At 36.4% G+C, this 17,733-nt stretch overlaps 1 protein-coding gene across 2 annotated transcripts in view; it reads right to left on the bottom strand.

The window, feature by feature from the left end:
- Positions 1-959: 959 nt before the first annotated feature.
- The window catches only part of LYPLAL1 (lysophospholipase like 1), a 31,932-nt gene continuing 15,158 nt past the window's right edge, over positions 960-17,733 (bottom strand). For both annotated transcript variants that reach the window (XM_089312208.1, XM_089312207.1), the window contains exons 3-5: positions 13,925-14,094; positions 3,888-4,003; positions 960-3,060 (exon numbers count right to left, since the gene is read on the bottom strand). In XM_089312208.1, the coding sequence (XP_089168334.1) occupies positions 2,821-3,060; positions 3,888-4,003; positions 13,925-13,997 (429 nt within the window). In that variant the 5' untranslated portion in view covers positions 13,998-14,094 and the 3' untranslated portion in view covers positions 960-2,820. The remainder of the gene's footprint in view (positions 3,061-3,887; positions 4,004-13,924; positions 14,095-17,733) is intronic.

The following is a 17,733-nucleotide window of genomic DNA, read 5'->3' as shown; positions in this document are numbered from 1 at the left end:
GAGAGAACTCAGAAACAGACCTATATAAGAGCCAAATGATTTCTGACACAATTGCAAAAATCATTCAATGGAAAAAGGATTTATATCTATATGTCTATATCTGTATGATCTATATAATTTTACTAAATAGTGCTGGAGCACTATTGATAAGTATGCAAAAAATCTAATAAAAATCAATCACTGGCCTGCACCGCAGCTCAACAGGCTAATCCTCCGCCTAGTGGCGCCAGCACAGCAGGTTCTAGTCCCGGTTGGGGCACCGGATTCTGTCCCGGTTGCCCCTCTTCCAGGCCAGCTCTCTGCTGTGGCCAGGGAGTGCAGTGGAGGATGGCCCAAGTGCTTGCGTCCTGCACCCCATCGGTGACCAGGAGGAGCACCTGGCTCCTGCCTTCGGATCAGCGCGGTGCGCTGGCTGCAGTGCGCCAGCCGTGGCGGCCTTGGAGGGTGAACCAACGGAAAAAGGAAGACCTTTCTCTCTGTCTCTCTCTCTCACTGTCCACTCTGCCTGTCAAAAAAAAAAAAAATCAATCATTAAGAAAATGGTAGCTAAATCACAATGTAATACTACTATACACCTACTAGAATAGGTAAAATATAAGAAAAGCTAGTCATTGAGTGTTGGCAAGAATCAGCAGTAGTTGCCCTCTCACACACTGCTGGCTGGAATATAATATGGCACGATTCCTTTGGAAAACATTTGTGTAATTTCCTTTTGAGTTATTCATATACTTACAAATATAACCCACCCAGTTTATTCCTACTTATGTATGGAAATGACAACATAGGTACATCTAGAGACTTTTAAGTGAATATCCCTAGCAGTTTTATCTATAATATCCCCAAACTGGAAACACCATCAATATTTACCAATAGTGAATGGATAAACAAATTGTGTTGCATCCTTACAATACAATATTACTCAGCAATAAAATAAGTGAGTGATTTATACATGCAATATATATGAATTGAAATAATTTTATTGAATGAAAGCAGGAAAATATCACAATTGCATTTGTGTAAAATGGGAATGATACATATTTTACCAATCCTAAAAAAATTGATGTGAGCATCAAACAGGACAAAATTAGACTATGTATGCATAAGAGATCACCAATCAATATCAATAGCATTTGCAATTAAGAAACATAATTTTATTTTTCATTCGTTATCTGCAAAGTCTTCCTAGAAATAGATCATGACCACCCTACAGCTAATATTTGAGTGCTCATTATGTATTGGTTTGGCTGTTTATTTTATTTAAACCTCAACAACAACCCCATGGGATAGGTGGGATAGGTAGGTACTATCACTTTACAGATGAAATTGAGACCTGGAGCACAGCAGCTAGCTGGTTTAACAGAATGAGAGTCCTTTGAGCACGAGAAGCTCTGGATTCTAGTCGTGCCTCTTGACACTGTGAGGTTTTTTTTTTTTTTTTTTAGCACCTCTACCTGTACTACCAAACATTAATCATTACCCAGCTTATTCATGAAGCTCTTGTGATGATCAAGTAAGATAAAGTAAAACTTTATAAACCTGGAGTATTAATGGTACTGAAGAACCAAAGTGACTCCATTTTAAAACAATAAAAAAAAGCAGGCTCTGTTTCCCATAGCAGACCCGGATCCTTGTAAAAGCAGGCATTCAGGCATTCCAGAGATGTCAAAGCTTACCAGGGACAGCTAGCTCGGTAGACCAAGGACAGCACAGTAGAGATTGCTAAACAAAGTAACTCCCTGTGCCCAAAGCTTCCGTGCTGTAAGCCCCCGCTGTAACTCCCTGTACCCAAAGCTTCCATGCTGTATGTAACTCTTTTTTCCTGCTGATGTAGCTATTTTTTCCTTTAAAAACTCTCCCAAACAAAGACCGGGACCTCACTCCTTCCTCCGATGTGCCGGCTGGCTGGATGGGGTCCCTGTCGTGGCTTGTACTCCCAAATAAACCTCGCTTTTGCAGTTCAGTGTGATCGACTCTCTGGGGGTCTCTGCGGGGATCTAACGATCTGGGCACAACATATTTTTTGGTGCCCAACAGTACTTTAATAAAACTATATAAACACAAATATCTTTGGAATGATAATTGAAAGAAAGATAACAACACAACATGCTGAATTCTTTCATGTTTTCTCATTGCCCTTACTTATTTTTAAAGTTCTCATTATAGACTACCCAGCCCTTGATAATCTGGTTTTGAGCTCCTTTCTTTTAAAAAAATTGCAATAAATAAATTAGTTTTCATCTTATTTTAAAGGCATGAAGAGGAAAAGAGAGAGAGAGAGAGAGAGAGAGAGAGAGAGAGAGATCTTCCATCTGTTGGTTCAAGCAGAAATGCTTGCAACAGATGGAGGTGGGCAAGGCTGAAGCCAAGAACCTGGAACTCAATCCAGGTCTGAAACATGGATGGCAGGGACCCAAATACTTGAGCTGTATCATCAGCTACCTCCTTAGTGTGTGCATCAGCAGGATGCCAGAATTGGTTGTGAAGCTGGAACTCAAACCTAGGCATTCCGATATGGAATGTGGGCATCTTAACTGTTGTGCCAAATGCCTACCCCTGCTCTTATTGATACTATTTTAAAATGTTGAATTAGTAAATACTTAAAAGGGTCTCCAAATACTTATAAAAATGTATCTGAAAATAATGCACAGATGATTGTCTAAATTAATGTTTCCTATTAGTAAGATTATGTTTCTCTCCATGGTGCTAGCCATTGTGATAATATATAAACCAGCCAGTAGTTATTTCTTGTATCATTATAATTGGCAATAAAAACTACTTTTTACAAAGACATGACATATCCACTAAGAAACTGATCTTGATTCATTCATTTTGCCTTTCCATTTCTCCTGGCAGTTTCGTAAGAATCCATGACTTTAGTTTTTCTAACTCGGTTTTGTTTAACTCATGGTAAACATTTGGAAGACTATGAAATCTTGTGCTTACACCTAGAGATTTTAACAGTGAGTTTGTCTCTTCACCCCAAGAATGAAGAACTAACTCGTCTGCAGTTCCATGACACTGAAATAATTCAGGAAGGACACCATGACTTTTCTTAAGAGCCTGAAGAAAAAAACCATGAAAATGGAAATTAATGAAAATTAAACTTTAAAAAGATTATTCAAGAAATAAGAGCAGAAAAATGCCATTTTTACCAAAGCTTCAATACTACAGGGGAAAAGGAGGCAGAGGTGGCCCTGTTGATGTACATTTTGGTGGGCTGAGCCTGAGTTTTAACTGGTTGCCGGCACCACTTCAGCTGTGGTTGTATGTGACCCGTACGTATAATATAAAGGTCTGTCTTAAAGCATTTCCTGAAGAAACTAAGTGACTTGCAAAGAAAGACCTCTTCACATAGAGTAGAAGGCAGGAAAAGCTCAGAACTAAAGTATAATCAAAGCAAAAATTTCATTGTGGTTTTAATTTATACATTTGTATTATTATTTCTACTTCTAATGAAGTTGCAATACTATAAATTTATATCAAATCTATGAATTAGAATGTTGCTGCAAAGTAAGTATCAGGTACCTAATACAGTTTTTGTTTTGATTATGTTCATGACATACTAACCAAATCTGGCTATAATTATCTATATATTTAATATGTACAAAGGTAAATATATACCACTTACATACATGTATTTTTTTATTTTTTTACTCTGACATTTTGCTTTGCAATATTCTTTGTACAGGACCTTCTCTGAGCAATAATGATCTCAGATAGAATGAATGAATATGAGTTGTTTGGCAGTTAAGTCCCAGGAATGGTCAGTTACATCAATTGTGCAAAAATTGCAAATCAATTTTTACTTCTTATTACCAATTTCATTTTAATTTTGAGATTTGCTTCAGTTTTTTCAGTTTTGTTTTATTTTCTAATCTGGAACTTACCTCATAAACAGCAGATCCTTTATTCAGAAAACTAGAAAGAGCAAATACTCCTGCCACATCTTGGTGATTTCTATATGCTAAATGCATCGCCATGCACCCGCCCATGGAAAATCCTCCTAAAATAAGCAGAAATATACCTATTAGAAAAAGCAGAATATTTGTAATACTAATTTAGATATTAAATTATTATTTAAGATAAAAGATATCTATGTCATCCTTTCATAATTATATTTTAAATAATTGGAGACCTTTAAAGAGATACAGCACTAAAACAAAAACTCATCTACTTCAGTTCTCACAGGAGACAACCCGCTACGTGTAAATAACACTACTGCATCTGTCATCTCTGGTACTATATTATGAAAGGTGCTAGGATTTAACAAAGAACTCATCCTTACCAAGTAGACATATTTATCATAATTCAAATCATGAGTCTTAGTGTAAGAATTATTTATTTAAGCTTCTAAGGTCTACTGATATTTCATTTACACTTAAAGGGCTCCTGCTTGCCAAGCTGTGAGCTCCATGAAGAGTTGACCACGGTGTCTGCCAAGTGTTCCATGCTTAATGATCTTTGGATTAGGAAGGATGATCAAAATTAAGGTGAGCTAGTTACAACATTTTTGGACTTGGTAGTATTTTGGAAACTGACTTATAATGGTATAATAAAAAATAACATATATAACTCTATGTTCTTTTTTACAACAGACCTTGAAAAAAGCCTTGCATTTAGCTGACACATCTTTATAATTTTTTTATATGGCAAGCACTGCTAATCACTGGAGATTTATGCACATAAAAATACATGGGCCCTCCTGTTCAGGTGGACTTTGATAAGAAAAGACTTTCATCACAGAATGCAGAGATGGGTGTGTGCCCTGGCAACAGCAAACAGGATGCGGTTCCTAGGCTGCCTAGAAGTCAGAGACTCGGCATGATAATCCTAATCTTGACTGAGAGTTAAAAGATATCTCATTTAGTTTCAAGAGGATATAAACACAGAAAATAAATCATGTAGCCACACACTTGTAGAAATACAAAGAAATACTTTGGTGTGGAATTTAGATCTCTTAATTTCCAGCCTACTGCTTTATTTTACTTCGTGTAAAGCGGAGCCTTTAGGGAGTATAAATTTGTATTTATACGATACCTTTCTTTTATACATGGGAAGAACTGAGGCCCAAGGAGATCAGGTGACCTGCTCAAGGTTGCACCCCTAACTTTAAGTGTAAAGCAGAACTTTAGGAATCTAGATTGCTTGCAAAAAAGAGTTTAAGGTACTTTCTATCATCCTCTGATGTTTATTAAAATGTGACTACCTTATCTGGGCCAGGCACACATATAAGTATGTTGGACTTCGGATACAAATTCTTCAAAAAGGATAAGCAACCTTACAAAGTTTAGATTTTTAGTGACGGGGTAATACAAAAAATAGTAACAATGCATGGTAAATATTATACCAGTATCTGGATTTCAACATACCAGAACTAGGAGGGTCTTAAGAGGAAGGTCTTATGAGTAAAAGTGGCTCACCGTGAATGAGAAACACCTGAAAGATTCTTTCAAAATAACCCTCAGTACATCTAGATGCAGACGCACCTAATTAGAGGTTCATGAATGAGCTTGGTGTGGGCAGAAGGGGCATAAAAATCTTAAATCTGCATGCAAAATTTATGGATGCTTATCAGATTCCTCCAAAGCTAGCAGCCCCTGGGCTACATTATCCCTAAGTTTGTGCATTGATAAATCTTTGGCATGTCGCCTTTGTGTATGAAGTGCTTGCCATAGCCAAGATTAGTAATTCTGGTAGTAAACACTTATCCTAAGTATTCAGAAAGAATTCTAAGCTTTATTATTTTTTTTTGCCACAAATCTAGTTATAAACTTCTTTTTGCTTCTAAAGTTTGTCTATATAAATATTGTGGGGGTTTTAAAGAAAACACATTTTGAAAAAAAAAACTTTTTATTGAGTTTAATTTATTGCATTTAATTAATTCTCCAGATTTTGAAATCCTTAATGGTTACGAAATGGTTCTCTCTTCAATCGTCAAATTTGGATTGCGTGCTTATGACCGCTGAACAGTGTCTCTGCCCTCTTGGTGCAGGCATCTGATGGAAATGGCTCCACATTTACACGCTCATTGCCTGGCAATGAGTACACTGCCTGGCACATAGTGTCAACTCAATATGTTTGTTTCATCAAATGTTTAGAAATCATATCTTAAAGGATGAATAAAAAAGATAAAATATAAATAAGGTAGATAAGCAAGCAAAAGCTTACTTAAAAATTTTTAAAGCACACCTATCAAGAAAATTTTATACAGTAATTACCCTCACACTTTACATTTATTGACTGGGAACACATAAAGCCACTCTACTTTATGTGGCTTCAAGGCACCTTAATGGGACCAGCCTAGCTTAAAAAAAAAAAAAAAAAAGAAAGAAAGAAAGAAACAGAAAAGCATTTACTCACCCATGAAATGTCATTATGCACATGAGTAAATGCATCTTGCAGACATTTCATTCTCCATTCTTGTAAGTTACAATGAAGAAAAATGTAGTTACTGAAACCTTATTATTTTAAGATTTAATCTAAGTCCTTTATGCATTAATAATCTCATGAGGTAACCTGCAGTTTCTCACAGGTCCTCTTTGACAATACAATAACCTTGAGCATAGGATACTACTGTGAAAAGGGACTCTGTATATTTTTTCTTAATGGAAGAAAATTTAACACAAAGAACTAGTCATTTGAATTCAATTTTCCATCGAAGAGTCTAAAATCTAATATAAAAAAAACACTGTTCAGAGGTAAATAGCAAATAGTAAATTCATTGTAGGTAATGGTTATAATGGATATTTATAGTTGCTAGCTAAGTATTTAAAATGTCAAGAGTTAACGTTTCAACATATATTTAAGATTAACAAGCTAAATAAAACATGTTAAAAAACAATAAACCTGGCTTTATGAACTCTTTATATAAAATAAAACTGAAACAATCTATATAAAAACTATACTGGAAAAATTAAGATATTCTATACAAAAACAAAAACCTAAGATAAAAAACAATGTTTGCTATCAACTAAATAAGGCTATAAAATATAAATAAAACTATAAAAATTCTTCCATTTGATTTATATAATATTGTATTTGTTCTTTAGACTTAAGTGCAATAAAAACCTTAAAGATCTGGGAATGCACAAGTTATCCATCTCTATCGTATTTATTTATATATTTCCTCTCAAACAAAATTTGTAGGATAAAGTATTTTTCTCTATGGAAAACTTTTAGAACAATAGTGTCAATCCTTTTAAAGCCAAGATAACTGTTGTTGAAAAAACCATGAGTTGTTTAATTAAAAAAATATATATATGTTCAAAGAAAGTAGAACCGAGTCATTCTCAAATTTCAGTTCCCAGATGGGCATAAGAATAACACATACGTTCAGGGGAAGGCAACTGTGGAAACTGTGGTGTTAGGTTTACCATGAACATTCCAATTATCCTTTTTTTTTTTTTTTTTATTTGACAGGTAGAATTATAGACAGTGAGAGAGAGACAGAGAGAAAGGTCTTTCTTCCATTGGTTCACTCCCCAAATGGCCGATCCAAAGCCAGGAGCCAGGTGCTTCTTCCTGGTCTCCCATGTGGGTGCAGGGGCCCAAGCACTTGGGCCATCCTCCACTGCCCTCCTGGGCCACAGCAGAGAGCTGGACTGGAAGAGAAGCAACCGGGGGTAGAACCGGCACCCATATGGGATGCTGGTGCTGCAGGCGGAGGATTAACCAAGTGAGCCATGGCGCCAGCCCCTCCAATTATCCTTTAATTTTATTTGTATTTTATATCTTACTCTAAAATCAATAAAGTAACATACACATACTCTGTAAAGTGCTTCTATAATATAGATACAAATACAAAAGAAAATGAGTCATCTGAAATCTTATAAACCACACAAAATTTTGGTATGTTCTTCTCAAAGTTATTTTAAAAATCAGTCTCAATGTACATGTATATCTTGCTTTTTGATTCATATACTAGATTTGAAATTATAAAACTACATAGTTATTTTTTAATAGAACACAAACTGAGAAAGTTTTATTTGTATATAAATAGTATTTGAAGGTTACAGACTATTTAATCTTATTAATAGACCACAATTCCCTTAAGCAGATACTTTAAGATAGGGTACTTAGATCATCCATGTAAATTATTCAAGTGTAGTTCCAGAAACATTCGCTTCTCCATGCTTCAAAATTCTGATAATATGCCTGTTATCAAAATTTTGGTCATCTGTTTGTCATCTGTTAATCTCTATATATCTTAAATTAAAGTTAAACCTAAATTATATTAATATTTTCTCTTAACAACAAATTATCACCACCTAGTGGCCAAAGAAAGGAATCTGATCATAGCATAAAGTTCTTGGCCTAAGTCAAGGGACCTGGGTTCTAGTCCCAACTCTACAGAGGCCAGTAATCTCTTTGAATTTATTTTTTTATATCTGAAATGAGAATAATGAAATTCTATTTAGCCTATTGCAAATTTTAAGAGAGCTGTATATGAAAACAACTTTATAACTTATGCTACCTAAATACAAAACACTATAATATTTAACAGCAAGTTAAAAACTGCCAAGTATAATATAAATGTTAACTAATTTAAGATTATTATTACCATATATACTTTCTGAGCACAACAGTACACAAGGGAAAATGATATAAATTTCTCCATTTTGACTTCTCACATTATACAAAAACACACTAGGAGGAAATGGAAAGTTTAAGACGGACTTATAGAGGGAAAATGGACTGATTATGAAATATGCTTGTATTCTGCACACAGGACACTTTCAAATCTGTTAACAGACTCATTAGAAGACAGGATAACCTAATATTATTAATGCTTTAAACACTTACAGGATTTGAATTCTAGCACTTCACTGATTATTTCAAAAATTAATTTACTAATCCATTTTACTGCCTGTGTCTCCCCTACATTTTATCATAACTTCTATAGTCACATAACATATAAATGAACAAAAATAATTCTTTTCTTCAATTCTTAATGTAAATAATGAGGATACATAAATGCCTCCAAGGAACATCCTTTCCTTGAACATTTTCTATATAATAGATCTGGGGGTAGATAGTGAATCTTCAGCCAGTTCTTCTCATCTTTACAAGAATTTATTAATTTCTATTAAGAAGGTAATAAATGTCCACTGCAGGCAACTTAGAAAACTATGGCGTAGCCAGTAAAGTCACTGCCTGTGGTGCCAGCATCCTCTATTATGGGCACCGATTCAAGTCCCAGCTTCTCCACTTCCCATCCTGCTCCTTGCTAGTGTGTCTGGGAAAGCAGAGGAGGACTGCCTAAGTGCTTAGCTCCTGCCACCTGCATGGGAGACTCAGAAGAAGCTTCCGGCTCCTGGCTTCAGCTTGGCCCAGCCAAAGCCATTCTGGCCATTTATGAAGTGAACCAGTGGATAGAAGATTCTCTCTCTCTCTCCCGCTCTCTCTGTCTCTCCCTTTCTCTCTGCCTTTCAAATAAAATAAAATTAATCTTATCCAAAAAAAAAAAAAAAAAAGAAAGAAAGAAAGAAAGAAAGAAAGAAAGAAAGAAAGAAAGAAAGAAAGAAAGAAAGAAAGAAAACAAAAAATTGGGGCCAGCATTGTGGCAAAGCAGGTTAAGCTGCCACTTGCAATGTCAGTGTCCCGTTATCAGAGTACTGGTTTGAGTCCCCCACTACTACGCTTCTGATCTAGCTCCCTGCTGATTGTCTGGGTAGGCAGCACAACAATGGCCCAAGTACTTGGTCTCTGCTCTTCATTTGGGAGATCTCCCGGCTTTGGCCTGGCCCAGCTCTGGCTGTTGGGGCCATTTGGAGAGTAAGCCAGCAGATGAATGATCCCTCTCTGTTTTTCTCTCTCTCTCCCCCAACTCTTTATTGTTCTACCTTGGAAAGAAATAAATTGAAAAAAAAAAAAAAAAAAAAAAACCACTTTGTTTTATAGCCAATCCCCATAGTCAACTGTAAATTTCTTAAGTATTATCTACCATCCCTTTGTTCTAAAAACCTTTAAATTGTGCCAGTTCAGTATTTCTTCATGCCATTTCATTCACCTTCTTGCTGTTTTCCTGACCTTCATTCAGACTCCCTAGTCAGAACTCCATAGTGTGGACAGCATAATGTTTCTAAAATGCATATTCGATCACACCACTCACTCGGTGTATAATCCACTGATGCTGGAGTTGGATGAATAGTCAGCTATCTCCAGAGAGAGTCTAACGTGTCCCTTACTTTCTTTCACAAATACATTGCTCTATGTGCTGCGAAAGTCTCACTCATTCTTTAAGACGGGTGGAGAACACCTGTTTTACAGAGTAGAACTAACTCCTAGATTTTCTCCTTTCATGGACTACACTGTGTCTTTTACACATCTTCTACAAAAACATGTGCATTGCATTCAAACGTTTGAATTCAATATCTATCTCTATGGAAAAGAGAGGCTTTTAGTACTCTAGCATTTAAAATTTGTATTAACAATTTGGAGATAAAATTTAGGATGAGAAGTGTCATTTTCAACCAACCCAAGCTGGACCAACTATTTAGAAAAAGTAGAAGATCATATATTATTGAAAGAATTGTTTCTAAAACTGAGTCAATTTAAGAAAATATCACTAACTAAAATTGTAGAGTGGTCTCCCATTTACATCAAATATAGATGGCAGTTTTGCTTATAAAATTATACAGGTTGCGATTATACTCTGAGACAGGGTTGTATTAGTACATACCATTTGTTATCAAATCAGAAATATGACCATGTAGGAAATAAAATGTATAAGGATAACACTTTTGCATCTATTAAAATTGTACTTTTCTAATCTTACATTGCTATTTTTCCAATCATAATTAATTTTTTAAAGATTTTTATTTTGAAAGTCATAGTTACAGAGAGAGAGGGAGACACAGAGAGAGAGAGAGAAAGAAAAAGAGGGAGAGGGAGAGGGAGGGAGGGAGAGAGAGAGAGAGAGAGAGAGAGAGATCTTTTAGCTGCTGGTTTACTCCCCAGATGGTCATAATGGCCAACTCTTGGCCAGGTCCTATCCAGGAACCAGGGACTTCATCTAGGTCTACCCAACTGGGTGGCAAGGGCCCAAACACTTGGGCCATTTTCCATTGCCTTTCTCCGGCCATTAGCAGAGAACTATATTGGAAGTGGAGCAGCCAGAACACAAACCTGTGCCCTTATGGGATGTCTGCGTTGCAGATGGCAGCTTTACCAAATGCCAAAATACCAGCCCATATAATTAATTTTTGAATAACATAATCTTTCTCCTAACTCTGGGCTCTGAATACATGTGTTTGAGTGAGTATATGTGTTTAATAAAAATTGTTTGAATCTCAAATGTATTTTTTCTTTGATTTCCCATTGAATCCCTGCATTAAAATGTAGTTAATGGCACTTTAATCTTAATAAGTTAAAATGTGATAGAAATTAAAATTCCAGATAAGTCAAATAATTAAATGTAAAAAAGGAGGAAAGTCAAAAAACCAATTAAAAATCTATTTGAATATTCATCTAAGTTCTAGAGAGGGGAAAATCCATAAGCTACTCAAGAGAGGTAAGTTATGCCCACAGAACTAAGAATAGGAGGGCTGAAGAAAATATTCATTGAGTGTCTAGAATACATCATATTGTTTACAAGCACCATCTCCCAGGAAAGGACTGTGTTAATATTCCCACCTTAGAGATTAGGTATGTAGTGTGTACTAATTAAATCGACACCTTGAAATCTGATTATTATTTATAGCCCTTTTCTATATACAGGAACAGCGGTCTTTCTATTTACTACTTGTTGAATTCTTTATTTAGTGGAAGATTAAGCTTGTGATTATAAAGTAAATTGAAAGGATGTCATTGGAAAAATTTAAAGAAATTTAAAGAAAAAAATTTAAAGAAAAATATATAAAAAATTTAAAAAAAAATTTAAAGAAAATTAGCAAAGGGAGGAGGAGGAATATGATCAATAAATTTAGTGACTTAAATAACAAAGAACCAAGTGAATTCAGAAGAATAGGTCATATGCATTTGGGACTAATGGAGAAGAGTTTCACAGATGAATGGTGGTGACATTTGAAATGTACACATTACAATCATTTAAACTATTGCACTACAGAAATCGAGGTATAGGGAACGCCATGAATGATAAATAGAAGCAGGAAGAGTGCTGCTCTTTGTTTTCCTCTGTGTGGACCCTAGTTGGGTATCTGACTGGACAGCACCTGGTTGACCCTGAGAACCAGACTGAGAGACTGAAGAGCATGGTGCAGTGCTGATGACAGAAGTCTAAAACCGGCCATTTCCTAGCTGACCTACTGCTTTTTTACTTATATGAATTTTTTCATTTATATAAAGGGAACAGATGTCATATATTTAATATACAATTAACAGATTTATTGATCAAATCATAACATTAATTGTGGATTTCCTGGGCATATGCTCTGTGCCAGGCATTGCAATGGCTCCTGGGAAATAAAAACAAATAAAAGCAACAATTTCCTTGGAAGAGCTATTAGTCCAAATGTCAGGGGATCCATCACAGCTGGTTGGATTACAGTTATTATTTTTACTTCAACCTCTTGGGCCATTCTAGGTCATAGGAAATTTGAAGACGAATCCGGTTTTATTTATCTGTGTATCCCTTTGGGGATCTCAAATACTTCTGACAAACAGTGAGGATTTAAACATTATTTGCTAAAGAATAAATGATGAATTCTCTGATTTATTCACATATTTTGAATTCTATCTCTGTTTCATAGTGCCAAAGACTGAGTTGGGCATCTTTTCCCTATATTCTTTCTCAAGCTAGACACAGAAAGAAATACAGAGTGGCACATAGATGAGGATACTAAGGCCCCCGGAAGTTTTATTGCTGGACAGGAGGTCACACTATTTTTAAATAACAGAAGTGGAAAGTGAACCCAATGCAGTATAGAATGAATACCCAATAGATCATGTTGTCTCTCATAAATTAATGGACAGAATCCAGCACTCCAGTAAACACAAAGGAAGTTTACTGATTCATACAAATACTTTCTATAGAGAATTTTAACATATATTTTAAAATAATTTAGAACGTGATGTAAATGCTTGCTTTACAATTCTGTCAACAAATGTAACTCATTATAAATTAAATAGTAATATTTCAAAAGAAAACTGTTTCACCAAAGTACGTTCTACAGCACTCACACTCTATACACCTTAAATCAGTTTTGTATACATTAGAGACAAAGGATTTGTTAGGTTATGTATTTAGTGAGCACAGAAAAAGAAAAGGCTATTAAGTAGAAAATAGAGCTTATATAAAGCTATGGTATACTCCTTTGGGAACAAGGCTAAAGACACATTTAACAAAAATACATAAATATCTTAATTTTGTAATATTAACTAACAAGTTTAATTTTCATGAATTGTTCAGCATATTTTGACTGTGCACTTACTCTATTTGAATCATGGCAATAGTATTTTAAACTCTCTAAGAGTTGGCTGGCACCATGGCTCACTTGGCTAATCCTCCACCTGCAGCGTCAGCACCCTGGGTTCTAGTCCCGGTTGGGGCACCAGATTGGCGAACCAACAGAAGGAAGACCTTTCTCTCTGTCTCTCTCTCTCTCACTGTCTAACTCTGCTTGTCAAAAATAAAAATTAAAAAAAGACCTTTCCTCAAAAAAAACTTAAAAAAAAACTTCTAAGAGTTAAGATAATTAAAAAACAATGTTTAACAAGCTAAAAGGTATAATATCAATTAAAATTAAACTGCAAAGAAAAATTTAACTGCCATGAAGTTTTCACAATATTGTTACTCAAAATCAATTATAGTTGTATAAGACATTATTCTAATATCTTTGAAATCCAAAATACATTAACATTTACATATAAAACTATGAATGTGTTGAATGACATACAAATGCTTTTAATAATGTCTCCTATAGAATTAGACAAAAGTGAAAAAAAACACCAATTTAGGTCTTACCTATTAATATCCTGTTTTTTTTGATGCCACTCTTTACTTCCTCATCAATCAAACCAGACAGCACTTTACACATTATATCAATTGATTCTATGTGTTCTGGGCAGTCATTAGATATTTTAAATCTGTCAAACCATACATTAGAGATGCTTCCATTCAAAGGAGTATATGGCCTGTTTGAAACCAAAACACAGGAAAGAAAAAGATGATGAGTTTAAAATCTATAAAAGATTAATGTTTTGAAAGAATGATTTTAATTTTTCCAAGTTTTATAAATAATTCATATTAAACAGACTCCCAAGCATACTGTGTTAACTTTCTTATACTTACACTGACTCAATTCATGTTTACTAAAGCTAGTTTAACATCTTTATATATATAAACTCTATCTTTTAAGAAGTGAGATAGAGTGCCACTGTTATCCTAACCCATTTATTATACAGTCATACTCTGGAATGCTCTGTTTTATACACACAAACACAAATCAATGCATTTTAGGGGTCTTTAGGAAGTTCATGGAGGATATGGGGTGGGCATGTGGCACAAGGGGTTACAGCCACCACTTGGGATGCTTGCATCCCCTAACAGGGGTAGGGAACCTTTTCTTCTAACAAGAGCCATTTGGATAGTTGTAACATCATTCACAGGCCATACAAAATTATCAACTCAAAAATTAGGCTGCAATAGATCTACTAGATTTTAAGTTCCACCTGGGGTTGACTTGGCGGTGCCAGATAAAATTATTTTTGTAGGCCTTATATGGCCCACAGATCTGGTAGAATGCCTGGGATGGAGTCTCAGTTACACTTCTGATCCAGCTTCCTACTCACATGCCTGGGAGCAGCAGATGACTGCTACCCATTTGGGAGAACTGGCTGAGCTCCTGGATCCTGGCTTCAGCCTGGCCCAGCCACCGCTGCTGGCATTTGGGGAGTGAACCAGTGGATGACAATCTCTTGTGTGTGTCTCTCTCTCTTGCTCTCTTTCACATGAAATGAAAATAAATAAACAAAACTAAAAATTTATAAAAATTGTAAGTTCTTGTAAAATGTGTATTGTGAAAAACCAATCCATGGATTGCAAAATTTTTGCACAAAAGTAAACTTATCATTTAATTGTGTTTTCCACAAGGTTTCTGAAGTCCCCTCATATTAGATAAATAAAAACAACAGTTTTCCATAGATAAGGGAAAAGAAAGTTTGACAAAAGATACAGCTTATCACATGGCAATCCCTGTTTTCTCCTCACAGAATGCTGCAAAAGTTATGTGCAAGAGTGCCTTAGAAAACACAGCCACTATTATTTGGAAGCAATCTAAACCACTGACAAGTAATTAACTTTTCCTTTTGATGACTACAGGTGCAGGATTCTCCCTTCACCAGTACCTCTAGTATTTTGCCATCTCAGATGCTATTGTAGGTGTCACTCTCCAAACTCAGTCAAGAAAAAGTATAAAATGTACAGCTAGATTGGACAAAAACTAGAAGGCTAAAAGGCTGTTGAGATATGACTGTTTTCTTGTACCTTCTCTGGAACTTTAGCAAATGCTAGGAGGTAGCAATATTCTATTCTCTCTGCCCCGGGGAAGCATGTAATCTTTAGGACCAATAGATGGTGTTGAAAAGAACAGAACTACAGGAGAATTTTTTCTTTTTTGCTTTTTAAAAAATTTTATTTTTCTAAGTTTCATGTATTTCCATACATACAGACTCAGGAACACAGTGATACTTCCCACCCTACCCTCCCTCCTGCCCATACTCCAACCCTTCTTCCTCCTTCCATTCTGTATTGATCATGCCGCTCCAAAACAAATGGACACCAACATTAGGAGCCTGCGAGTCATGAGGATTATTTCTGGAAAGTTTCTCAGTGAAGCTGAAAGAAACTTGGAAGCAAGAAAGGTACTATGACTCAAACTGAAGAAAAATTCATATACAGAGGATCTTCTGTTTATTTACTCAAATAGAATCATGAGCTAAACATTACTTTGCAACACCATTTCTAAAATTTGGATGTACATGATGAAAATCCCAGAGACGCTATATAAAAAATGTAACAATTTCTTTTTTAAAATTTGTTAAAAGATTTTATTTATTTATTTGAGAGGTAGAGTTATAGACAGTGAGAGGAAGAGACAGAGAGAAAGGTCTTCCCTCCATTGGCTCATTCCCCAAATGGCCGCAACATCTAGAGCTGTGCCGATCCAAAGCCAGGAGCCAGGAGCCAGGTGCTTCCTCCTGCTGTCCCATGTGGGTGCAGGGCTCAAGCACTTGGGCCATCCTCCACTGCTTTCCTGGGACCACAGCAGAGAGCTGGATTGGAAGAAGAGCAGCAGGGACTAGAACTGGCACCCATATGGGATGCCGGCCCCATAGGTGGAGGATTAACCTACTGCACCACGGGGCCTACCCCCAAAATTGTAACACTTTCCACAATTCATGAAGATACAAATAATTTTTACAAATATGGAGTGTCTATATATATAGAGTCATACATAATGTCTTATTAGAGATACAAAGAGGTGGACAGAGAGACAGACAGACAGACATCAATCTTTTTTCTTTCTTTTTTTTTTTTTTTTTTTTTTTTTGACAGGCAGAGTTAGACAGTGAGAGAGAGACAGAGAGAAAGGTCTTCCTTCCGTTGGTTCACCCCCCCCCCCCCCGATGGCAGCTACGGCCGGCACACTGTGCCGATCCGAAGCCAGGAGCCAGGTGCTTCCTCCTGGTCTCCACGCCTGTGCTAGGCCCAAGCACTTCGGCCATCCTCCACTGCCTTCCCCGGCCACAGCAGAGAGCTGAACTGGAAGAGGGGCAACCGGGACAGAATCCGGCGCCCCAGCCGATACTAGAACCCAGGGTGCCGGCACCACAGGTGGAGGATTAGCCTAGTGAGCCTCGTCGCCGGCCCAGACATCAATCTTGTATCCAACAGTTTACTCCCTAAATGCCCACAGTACTTGAGGCTGGACTGGGCCAAGCTGAAGCCAGGAACCAGGAACTCTAGGTTTCTTACATGGCTGGCAGGAACCCAAGTATTTCAGCAATCATCTGCTGCCTCCCAGGTACATTAGTAAGAAGTTCAATCAGAAGTGAAGTAAGTATGCAATCCAAAGCACTCTAACCTGCTATGCCCTATCTGTCTGTCTGTCTATTATATATAATACACATATTATATATATATATATATATATATGCAGTTTTTTTTAACATTTATTTATTTGAAAGGCAGAGTTACAGAGAGGCAGAGGCAGAGGCAGAGAGATCTTCCATCCACTGGTTTACTCCCCAAATGGCCACAATGGCTGGCCTAAAGCCAGGAGCTTCTTCCAGGTCTCCCACGTGGGTGCAGGGGCCCAAGGACTTGGGCCATCTTGTACTGCTTTCCCAGGCCATAGCAGAGAGCTGGATAGGAAGTGAAGCAGCTGGGTCTCAAACCAGCACCCATACGGGATGCCATCACTGCAGACGATGGCTTTTCCGGCTATTGCCACAGTGCCAACCCCTATATATATGGTTTTAATGTTATCCATATAAATCTTATTTTTTGCTTATCTCTCCATTCCTCTTTCCCACACATCTGTCCTTCACACTAAGTGCCTGGTCAATGATGTAGAAATATAGCCTTCAATTTAAAAAAAATATTTATATAAAGTGAACATATATCATGTATTTCATATATATAGATTTATAACCATAGTGATGCCTTCTACCCTACCATGAATTCACACTCTCACACTCCTACCTTCCTTTCTTATTTTTTCTTTTAATTTTTATAATGATATACTTTCAGTTTATTTTTAATCATAAGCT

The sequence above is a fragment of the Oryctolagus cuniculus genome, chromosome 13, assembly GCF_051225735.1.
Source record: "Oryctolagus cuniculus isolate XC-2025 breed Fujian yellow rabbit chromosome 13, ASM5122573v1, whole genome shotgun sequence".
Classification (NCBI taxonomy): domain Eukaryota; kingdom Metazoa; phylum Chordata; class Mammalia; order Lagomorpha; family Leporidae; genus Oryctolagus; species Oryctolagus cuniculus.
This window is presented reverse-complemented; position numbering and strand designations above follow the sequence as displayed.